The 11,389-nt window shown below is 39.2% G+C and overlaps 1 protein-coding gene across 1 annotated transcript in view; it reads left to right on the top strand.

The window, feature by feature from the left end:
* The first annotated feature begins 4,039 nt into the window (after nucleotides 1-4,039).
* LOC130231632 (protein mono-ADP-ribosyltransferase PARP14-like) overlaps nucleotides 4,040-11,389 on the top strand; it is a 32,689-nt gene continuing 25,339 nt past the window's right edge. Inside the window, exons 1-8 of the mRNA XM_056460989.1 lie at nucleotides 4,040-4,254; nucleotides 4,403-4,530; nucleotides 7,393-8,898; nucleotides 9,213-9,443; nucleotides 9,513-9,734; nucleotides 9,821-9,878; nucleotides 10,704-10,850; nucleotides 10,947-11,006. Of these exons, the coding sequence (XP_056316964.1) occupies nucleotides 4,086-4,254; nucleotides 4,403-4,530; nucleotides 7,393-8,898; nucleotides 9,213-9,443; nucleotides 9,513-9,734; nucleotides 9,821-9,878; nucleotides 10,704-10,850; nucleotides 10,947-11,006 (2,521 nt within the window). The 5' untranslated portion in view covers nucleotides 4,040-4,085. The remainder of the gene's footprint in view (nucleotides 4,255-4,402; nucleotides 4,531-7,392; nucleotides 8,899-9,212; nucleotides 9,444-9,512; nucleotides 9,735-9,820; nucleotides 9,879-10,703; nucleotides 10,851-10,946; nucleotides 11,007-11,389) is intronic.

Below are 11,389 nucleotides of genomic sequence, written 5' to 3'. Positions count from 1 at the left end.
AAGCTCTTGTTCTCTCCAAACTGGACTATTGCAACTCTCTACTAGTCGGACTTCCAGCTAATTCTATCAAACCTCTTCAGCTGCTTCAGAACGCAGCAGCACGAGTGGTCTTTGATGAACCAAAAAGAGCACATGTCGCTCCGCTGCTCTTATAGTTGTGTAAATTGCTTCCTTATCCTCATTTGTAAGTCGCTTTGTAAATGTAAATGTTAAGCTGAATCCAAGGTACTTGCCTTGGTGATTCATATAAAGCAAGCCAATAGTCACCTAGTAAACATATAAAAACAAGTCCACTCAATCCCTGTGCCTCCTGATGATACACTGAGGTCATAACAAAATGAAACAATTGCTCTCACACATGCGTAAATCATGCAGTCGGAAGCTCATTCTCAATACAGTCATCTGCACGTCAAGAATTGCTTGCCCTGGCTATGGATTAAAGCTAATAGCACTAAAGCTAATAACATTTTAGCTATTAGCTAAAAGATAATAACATTCATTTTATTGCACAGACCTCAGTGTATCAGCTGGAGCCACATGGATTGATTTGGACTTGAGTTTACTCGTAATCATGACAATAGGGGACCGTTAAGTTATTCACTCAAAATTTGATCATTGACTGATTAAAAAGCCCCTATTGTGCATTAAAAGGGTCATATTTTGGTTTTAAGGGTCTCCAATAAGGCTGATATGCATGCAAGGTCAAAAAGCACTCTTTATCTTATAATATGCATTTATTTTTACCTAATTATCCCAACGACTCCCATATGATTCGTTCAGTGATTCATTTGTTCCCAAACCCCTCCTTAGTGTGATGCTAATCTGCACTGATTGGTCCAATGACACAGTCTGTTGCGAGAGAAATGCCTACCACGGTTTATCAACAATATTGAAGTAGTCAGAGTGCAGAGAGTATGTGTGAGCCCAATGCAGAAGTGCATTAATGCAATGCAGTTGAACACCAACATATTGCTCTATTCTTAACCATGACACACATTCAGTATTGATCCACACAGTGGCAAAAGCTGAACTATTTTGAAACTTGACCACCACACGTGTGTACACTCTCAGAAATAAAGGTACACGATCTGTCACTGGGGTGGTACCTTTTCGAAAGGTATGCATTTGTAGCTAAAAAGTCCATATTAATACCTCAAGGGTACATGTTAGTACCTAAAAAGTACAAAAGTGTTCCTCTTAAAATTTGTAGGTACTAATATGTACCCTTGAGGTATTAATATGTACCATTTAGCTACAAATGTCCACTTTCAGAAAGGGGCAGCTTGCGTACCTTTATTTCTGAGAGTGTAGGAACAGCTGACAGTGGCCACAGCAGTGACAAACGGCAGAGGATCGCGAGCTCACAAATGCATTTAAATCCATAAAGAAAGCGACACGTGCATACAAGTGAATACAAAGTTTTAACTAGATATAGTACAATCCGTGTGGCGCAATTACAAATAACAAAACACATTAATACATAATTTGCAAGCTAGGGAAAACAAGGAGGCAACCATTTTAATTGCATTTACTTACCCTTGTGAAATGGAGGAAGAAACTGATCCACGAACTGTACCGATAAAGTTCCTCTCAAGCTCTGACAAAGTCCCATACATCAATAGGGTTTTCTGATCCTTTCTTTAACAAAAGGCTGACAAATCCCCTGTTGCATGGAAAGTTATTGCATTAATCACCAGAACATTCACCCATTAATGTTCACTCATCTTCAGTCATGATCAGTTCCACACACAGCCGGGCTAGTGTTTAAAGGGAAAGACGCGTTCACGTTTTACCGGATCCGGCACAGAACATATTTGGTATTGTTTCGTGTCGACGTGGATACGAACAGGCGAAAGATCTGGACGAACGACAAATCATTTAAACGACTCTTGACTCGAATCTTTTATTAAAAAATCGATATCAGATTTAAACCTCCGCTGGATGTTTTCATTCACTCAGAGCTGTTACACACTGCATATAAGATCATTTTCAAAAACCCACAATAGGGGCTCTTTAAATGAATCACCAAAGACCACAGATTCAGCTAAAACCTTCTTAAATGTTTTATACTGAAGAAAGCAAAACAATCACCAATGCCCTGAGGGTGAGTGAATTAACTTAACCAGGTTGCTCTTCTGCGGTGTAGGGGTCTCGCATTTTCCTCTTCACAATATACATTTGATTCTTAGTTTTAGGCTGAGCCTATTTGCTGGCCAACAGTGGTGTAAATTACATTAATTACAAATACTCAAATGACTGTAATTGAGGAGTTTTTCTCAGGAATTGTAATTTACTAAGTCGTTTTAAAAGTGTGTACTTTTACTCTCCCTTGAGTACATTTTAGTGCAGTATCGGTACTTTTACTCCACTACTGTCCTTCAACCTGCAGTCACTACTTTATATTTTCTTGTCTATGGAGATTAGAAGATTCAGTCCTGTGATTTCTGTTCAATCAAATCACACAGAAGGTAATTCGCATCTTAATGATCTACCTCATGACATGGGTGATTTATAATTGCAGCAAACTGTTTGGAAGCATTAAGAGTGTCCAAGAAGATGTCCAAAATCTTTACATGCTTTGACCTAGAGCCTGTTTAGATGCATGTCACTGATTAGAAGATGACGGATGTTTACTCTATGATGACCAAAATAGCCTTTAAACACCCAGCAGGCAAGATGTCAACATGACATCAGATTGACGCTGTACCCCAACGTCATTGGGAAGTTGCATTTTGTTTGGAAATGAAAATCGGGTTGATGTCAGAACCCAACATCAGGCCAATGTCAATGTCCAACGTCCAACCAAATATCAACCAAATATCAACGTCTAACTATGTTACAGCTTGACGTTGTGTGGATGTTACCACTATGACATCTATCAGATGTTGGATTTTGGTTGTTAGTATTTGATGTCAGTATTTGACGTCAATATGACGTTGGTTTAAGATGTTGGCTAGACGTTTTTGATTTTGATGATGACGTGATGATGACATGTTGGATTTCGGTTACTTTCTAACATAACCTAAAATCAACCAAATGTCAGCGTCATTTGACTTCATTATTGGACATCAAAATAATATTGTCCTTAGACGCTGGCTAGACATTGAATGTTGGTCACCTTACGTCACAACCTAAATCTAGCCTAATACTAACATCTTATGATGTTGTGTGCCTGCTGGGCAATAATTAAATGCACTACAGAATGTTACGTTTACACACATCCACAAATTACATGCAAACACGTCAGCTTTTTACAGCGTAATACTCACTGCTCACTATTCTTGAGTACTTTTGAAAGGGCTACTTTTTACTCATACTTTGAGTAATATTTACAACAGATATGTTTACTGTACTTGCACTACATTTTTAGGCAAGTAATGGTACTTGAGTTGCTTGAGTATGATTGAGTACTCTTTTAGGCAAGTAATGGTACTTGAGTTACTTGAGTACTCTTTCCACCACTGCTGGCCAATCAAGCACAGGGATACTGTGGTTCTTACTGTGGTATTAGTATTTAGTATCTCCATAAAGCTGATAAGCAGAAGGAAGTATTTATTTTAGCTTGGCTGATATTACATATCTTAAAAAATGTAAAGCCTGCATAGTTTAAAATTATAAGCCCACTTAAGAAAATGTTTTTGATTGTCTACGCAACAAACCACTGTTGTTCAATAACTTGCCCAATTAACCTAAACTAGTTAAACCTTTAAATTGCACTTTACATTGAATACTATCTTGCTAAATAAAATTGCCATCATGGCAAAGATTAAATATTATTAGTTATTATAAATTAGTTACTAAAACTTGCATTTAAACGAGTTGAAAAAATCTCTCCATCCTAAAGTGCTCCAACAGCACTTTAGGAAATATTAAAAAAAAAATGTCACCTATAATTGAATGTACTTAATGTAATATAATAATAATGTAAATGCTTTTGGGGCACTCTTCAAGCCTCGCTGCATCAAGAGGAAGCTGGAGGTGTGTCCTAGTTAAAACCACAGTCTGTAATATGAGCCAAAGCAAAAGTGAAAGCAAGAAAGCCCCTACAGTATAATCACACCAAAGCTCAAAACAGCAGATGAAAGATGGAGAACTACCTGTACGATGTGTTTTTTGAGGCCGGTAATCTCTCTAATGCGGCCCTTAAACAAATTAAAAGGTACTTTAAGTTAAGGCGTCTATCTGGAGGAGGAGAGTGTGAAATCTACAAAGTGGATAAAGACATCTACAAGATCAGTTTTGCAAATAAAGAAGGTAAGCATGGTCTAGTTATTGAATTTTATTTATTTGTTTATTTTTTTCACTTTGAAACGAGTTGCATCTTGCTTAGATGAACTAAAAAAAGAACAATAAAATGAAATTTATTCATAATCATGATCATTTATGATTTTTGGATTCACAGACCAGGAAGCAGTGCTAGCCAGAGGAGATCATGTCATCAACACACCTGAAAAAGAGGACATCCGTGTTTCAGTAAGGTGTGACAATAATGCTAAAAGCAGAAAACAATCAAACGCGTCTGCTAATCAGGTGAGCGTCACAATCATAAAACAAACTGATATTTAGCTTGGATTTATAACTCTGTTCAAATTTGTTTTCTGCTAATGTAAGAAGGCAAAACCTGTTTTTCCTGAAGCCAAGACAAAGGCAGACTCCCTACATTCTTGAAAACAATACCTTGAGAAGGTCTTATAAATCACTTGCTTCACAATAATCTATGTAGGGGTTTGTTTTTATGTACTATTGTCAAATTTGTCCCTAAAAAATTGACATTTGCATTTAGTGATTTAGCATAGCGTTTCTCAACCCTGTTCCTAGGATCAACCCTGTGGATGTCTCCCTTATCTGATCCAGGTTCATTTTCGGTTTTGGAGTCTCTTCTTATGTTCTGATGATAAGTTGATTCAGATGTGTTTGATTAGGAAGAAGTTGAAAATGTGTACTATTGGTGTACCTTCAGGAACAGGGTTGGGAAACACTGAGTTAGCAGACGCATTAGTCCAAAGTGACTCAAATTTGAGGAGGCATTCAGCAATTCAACTAGAGGCAATACACACACAAGAAGTGCAACTTTTAGTGCTCAGAGAATTAAGTGCTGGAGTTGGAAATGGGTAGTGGGTTTTTGTTTTGTTTGTTTTTTATTTAGATAGAGGAAAGTGTTCCTACAGGTGGTTTGTCAAACCCCCTCAACTCTGTGAAAATCACTTTATAAGTGCACAAGTTTATTTGTGTGTGATGTTGAGTGATTTTAGGAAAGTGTCTGGGGCAAAACTAATGCAAGTTTAAATGACAGAAAGATGAAAGAGTGTCCCAAGAGCCAGTTTTTGTGCTCGACGATTGAGTTGTCGTGGTCCTAACCTTCGACCACCACCCGCTCCGCAATGCACCGGCCCCTTACGGCTCCCTCTGCAGGTGGTGTACCAGCAGGAGGATGGTCCTACATCGCTTCATCAGGCTGAGCATGCCGGGTTCCGAGAGAAAAAACCCAGCCACCAGGCATTCGCATACAAGCCCCAACCACAGGCCTGGCTCCAGGGTTGGGCCCTGGCTGCGCAATACTGGGCGATGTCACAATATCTGTTATTCGCAGACGATAGCCCCTTTCACATATACAGACCTTTCCGGAAAATTACCGGCAGTTTTCTGGAAAGGTCTGTATGTGCAAACAGGCCCTTTTTGGAAATACCAGTAAATTCGTTCCGGCTATTTTCCGGAAAGAGAAGTTGCAACATTAGCGGTAATTTGCCGGAATGCTGCTCTGTGTGAACGCAGAAGGAAGAATGCCAGATAGAGCGCATGCACGTCTAGAATGTGCTGACGTGTGTCGTCTACTTTAGCCAATCAGAACAGTCAGACGCATTCACGTCTGCGCGGTTTATGAAAATAAAAGCTTTTAAATATTTTTCCAGACACATTTCGCTGCTGGATGTTCGTCAGATAACGTTTCTGTGTTCCTTCTTAATGCCAACTGTGTAAACAATTACTGATAAGATGCTTATGATAAGCCGTTGTTTGTTTACCTTCAAGTTCTGCTTCCTTCAGTTGCTTGACGCGTTGCGTGTGCCCATGAAGCAGCCTGTGAGTGCCAGCACACACACACATAATATGTACATATCGATATGCGAAAGTGTTCCTCTATATTTTCATCGAAGCTGTTCACTATACTGATCTATCCACAAAGTTTGTAATGTAGTCAAATGTTTACAAATACAAGCCCAGCCGTTTAGAGGTCATTTCTGGTTGATGATGTCAGAATTTACTGTTATTTTGGAATGGATGTGTGAATGGTCTTTTCGGGAATCATTCCATAGCGTCCTTGCCTGTGTTATCAGTGCTTTTTTTAATTTACCAGTAAAGTCGTTCCTGTAAATTTTCCGGATATTTACTGGCATCGCTGTGTGAAAGGGGCTAGTGTTGTTCTGTTGGCTTCATTGAACATGGACCTTCAGCATGCACTGGGGTGGTTTGCTGCCAAGTGTGACGTGGCTGAGATGAGAATCAGCACTTCCAAGTGCGAGGCCATGATGCTCCACTGAAAAAAAGTGTTTTGTCATCTCCAGGTTGGAGGAAAGTCCTTACCCCAGGTGGAGGAGTTCAAGTATCTTGGGGTTTTGTTCACGAGTTAGGGAAGGATGGAACGTTAGATTGACAGGCGGATCGGTGCAGCGGCAGCAGTAATGTGGTCAATGTACCAGTCCGTTGTGGTAAAGAAGGTGCTGAGCTGAAATGCAAAGCTCTCGATTTACCAGTCAATCTACATTTGTACTCTCACCTATGGTCATGAGCTTTGGGTCTGAAAGGGCAAGATCTCGGATACAAGCGGCTAAAATTAGTTTCCTTCGCAGGATGGCAGGGCGCACACTTATAGATAGAGTGAGGAGCTCTGACACCCAGGAGAAGCTCGAAATAGAGCTGCTGCTCCTCCACATCGAGAGAAGTCAGCAGAGGTGGCTCGGGCATCTGTTTCAGATGCCTCCTGAACGCCTACCTAGGGAGGTGTTCCAGGCCTGTCCCACAAGGAGGAGGCCTCGGGGAAGACCCAGGACACGCTGGAGGGACTATGTCGGCAGGCCTGGGAACACCTCAGGATCCCCTCGGAGGACCTGGAGGATATGTCTGGGGAGAGGGAAGTCTGAGGTTCACTCCTAAGACTGCTGCCCTTGCTACCCAGCCCTGGAAAAAGTGGATAAAAATGAATGAATGAATGAATGAATGAATGAATGAATGAATGAATGAATGAATGAATGAATGAGTGTTTTCTACAGATGATTTGTCAAGCCCACTCATTTGTGTGAGGCACACTCAGAATTGCATAATGTTCTTATGCTGTTGACTGGTTTTGGCCTGTCGGGAGTTTATTTAATGGTGTATGTAATTTGTTTCGTCTTTTAGAAATCTACAAGCTCTAAAAGTGTGGAGAAGGTGTTTAAACTGGACCAATATCTTCTACGATTCCTCAGTGACTGTAAAAAGCCATATTCAGAATTGGAGAAATTCTTCTCTGCTCTTTCCAGCACCTTTGAAATCAACATTGAGACTGAAGAGCTGGTGGTGCTGTGGGACCCGGCAGCTGAAGACGTTTCTCAGCTAAAGGAATGGGAACTTGGTGTGGACCAAGTGGTTGAGAGCCTAAAGATTCACAATAGTATCCACTTTGAGGTTGAAAGAGACAAATATGCAATTCTAGAAGAAAACTGTTTCCTCCAAAATGAGGACTTAAAAATCTATTTTGAGCAAGACTCATGTGTGGCTGTGGTGGTCGGAGAACAAAATCAAGTGGGCAAGATTTTAAAATTCACAAGCGGCTTGCAGGAAAAACAGCAGGTCAAAGAAGAGTGTCAAATTTCAGAGACACGATTTGCCCTTATTAAAGAGCAGTTTGAGTCATACCTAAACTCTGATTTACCTGCACTTCAGATTGCACCAAAACGAGCAGATGTAATCCTTTTAAAGGGTCTAGAGAAAGATGTTCAAGAAGGCAAAGAGAAGCTTGCAAAGTTGGCACAAGGGATCCAAGAGAAGAGGATCCCATCAAATTATGCCCTTATGAAATTTTTGGATTCAAGTGATGGTATAAAACACTTCCAGAGAAGATTTCAGCAGAGCCTCTGCAGCCCAGTAATGCTCGAGACTTCAGGGTCAGATCTGCTTCTATTGAGTTTGTCTGATGAAGCACTTCAGGAGGCGGACAAAGTCATTGAGAGAGACCTGAGCTTGGAGATTATATGTTTGGAAAACACTCAGAAGTCATCTGTGTTTACAACACTAAAGGAAGAGTTGAGTAAAGCGGTCAAGCAGGCCAATCAGGAAAGTGTAAAAGTGGAGCTCAAATACCAGAATGAGTCAAGTTCTGATCCCAAAGTGCAACTGGTCGGCTTCACTACTGAAGTTAATGAGCTAAAGCACATGTTACTTGAATATGAAAGAAACCATCAGATACATGAAGTCTGCCTGGCACTTCAATACCCAGAGATGGCAAAGCATTTCTCTGAGATCTTGTTGATGGCTGGTGTGAAGAAGTACAGTGTGAAAATTAAGTCCACATGTTCATCTTCCCCATGCGTCCACCTTACAGGACCTCGCTGTGAAGTTGAGAGTTTAAAGGAAACCCTTGGGTCATATCTCCGCAGTCTTGTGACTAAAGAATTTGAAGTGAAAGGACCTGGAGTTCAGCCGTTTTTTCAAGGTGATGGTGCAGAGACTTTGAGATTAGTGAAGAATTCTTGTACCGTTGTGATTCTGCCCATTGATGATGGGCAACCAACATATCAAGTTCCCAGATACTCAACCAGCTTGAGTTTTCCAGGCTCATCATCTGCTCCATCAACACACCAGTCTCCAGTCTATGAGCATATAATACACATTAAAGTTGTGGTTGGAAGTCTTGAGCAACAAAAGGTATGTCTGAACAATTTATCTCTGTTTCAAAAGACCCATGTTTTACATTTAAAATACTTAATAACCCCTCACCCCTTTAAAAAAACCCAAAGTTGCTTGGTTGATTTGATTGAAAATGCGCTAAATGTTTATTTCCATTAAATATTTGCTCAGTCCTTCGCTTTTGTCTAATCCAGTCTATGTTCTAAACAAAAACTGCAGACAGTCTTATTGAAAATAAGATCTCATTTCTGGATCGCTGTAATTCATACTTTAAAAACCACACAAAATAACGTGATTAATTTGTGATATTTGTTTCTTCATCATGAATACAGGCTGATGTGTTTGTTGTGCCCATGGTCCAAGCTAACATGACCTCAACATCGATTGGATCATCACTGTTGAAAAAAGCAGGACAGCAGCTTCAAACTAACTTCAACACCGCAAAGGGTCGTCGTACTGTTACACTTGGAGATGTGCTCATGGTGGATGCCACACCAGGGTTGGGCTGCTCAAAGGTGTTCTTCATCGAATGTGCACCAAAGGGGAAAAAACAAAGTGAAAAAGTAAGAAGAGAAAACCTAAATAGAGGGTATTTTATAGTATTGATTTGATGTATTTACTTTATTTTATAGGTACATCGCAATGCACTTCTCTGTGTTTTTACACTATGTGAGCAGAATTCTTTTGGTTCAGTTGCACTGCCAGTTATTGGACCTGGAGAAGTGTTGTCCATACCGGTCAAAGATTCTGTTAATATCCTTACTCAGGAGATCTGTAAATTTTTATCTCAGCCCACTGTTTTCCTGCACACCATCTATATCCCAATAATGCCTGATTACTCCCATTCTGAAGAGGTAAGCAATCAGTGTATTAGACGCTCTTTATACAATGAATTTTAGTAATGGTGGTTTCTAACTCCATTTTTCTAAATATTTTCCAGATGTTCCAGACAGTACTTGGGAATCTGAGTACCAAAATGGTGGACAAAAAAGGACAAGGTAAGAGATTTAAAGGAACACTCCATTTGCAGTTGACTTGAACCATTATTTAAGCCATTCTTGTTCTGGCGGGTCACTATTAGCTTTCTAAAAGTGTCTATTTTCTAGGTAAATATTGCTAGAACTACTATCTATTGCCAGAAACTATGGCTCTGAGAAAATCTATATTACGCAGAGTATAAGAATGGGCTACTTCAGAGGGCACTTAAAAACAAAAGAGATATGATAGACACGCTGTTGAACTCCATTAGAAAACACAACAGATTTAGCATGATTTAATGTGTTTAGCCAATAAACAAAAAAGGACGAGGCAAGAGATTTAAAGGGACGCTCCACCATTTTTTAAAAGAAGCTCATTTTACGTCTTATAGAGTTAAGCAGTTGACTTGAACCACTTTTGAAACCATTTAGATGATTTCTTGTTCTGGTGGGTCACTATTAGCCTGACTTTGTATAATTCATTGAATCTGTATAATTCATTGAATATTGCTAGGAACTACTCTCATTCTGGCTCTAAAAAAAATCTACAATACGCAGTGTATGAGAATGGGTTACTTTAAAGGGCAGATTGACCAATGTTCTATATTGTTATATGTTCCTTTAAAAGCTATTAGAATTGTGTTCAATAAGCATTGCTATTTGGACATCTTTATCAAAAACAATGCATTGCAAAATATAAGACAATTAAATTAGTAGCTATTGCACAAGTAGAGATAGTAATCAATATGAAAAAAGTGGTTCACTAATTGGCAGCATTTTAAGTCCTTACAACAAACTTGACAAAATTTAATGTTTTTATACCTCCATATCTTCCTGTCACCACAGCTCTGTTTCACGCACTGACCTCTGACCTTGATGAGGTCATCATGGCAGTGAATGGGATCCAACTCCATCTAGTGTTTGGTGACATCACTAATGAGAAGACTGATGCCATCGTGAACACCACAGACTTTAAAGACTTCCAGACAAACGGTACTCATGCAAACTTCTAATATAGTAACCCCGAAAAGTCTTAATATTTTTAAATGTTTGGACCATTAGAACGTGTTTGTTTATGGCCCCTTGCAGGAGTGTGTAAGGACATCCTCACTAAAGCAGGACCGCATGTTCAGAGTCAGCTGAAAGGAGGTGAGAAAATAAATAAACCATCATCTCTTTTAGAAAAATTGTTTTTGATTTATTACGTGTGTAATAAGAGTTTTTAAATACTGTAAGAGCCAGGGCAGTATAATTTAACACATGAATTGGATCTAATATGCTTTATATTCTATCTCTGCATATGTTATTTTTACTTGTATTTCATTACAGACAATATGAACAAAAATATTCAACTTAATTTAAATATTAATATATTAATTTGAATATAACTTAAATTATCATCTTAATTTCATTTGTAAATATACATCCTTTCCTGTCATTCAGACCTGCAGCATATTTTTAATAAAGAGACAGGAGCAGTTTAAGGCTAGTAATCAGGTAAATTGGTTAAATAATGATGTGATTTGAAACAA

The sequence above is a fragment of the Danio aesculapii genome, chromosome 7 (genome assembly GCF_903798145.1).
Source record: "Danio aesculapii chromosome 7, fDanAes4.1, whole genome shotgun sequence".
In the NCBI taxonomy this organism is placed as follows: Eukaryota; Metazoa; Chordata; class Actinopteri; order Cypriniformes; family Danionidae; genus Danio; species Danio aesculapii.
Note: the sequence above shows the minus strand (reverse complement) of the source record. Positions and strands in the feature narration are given on the sequence as shown.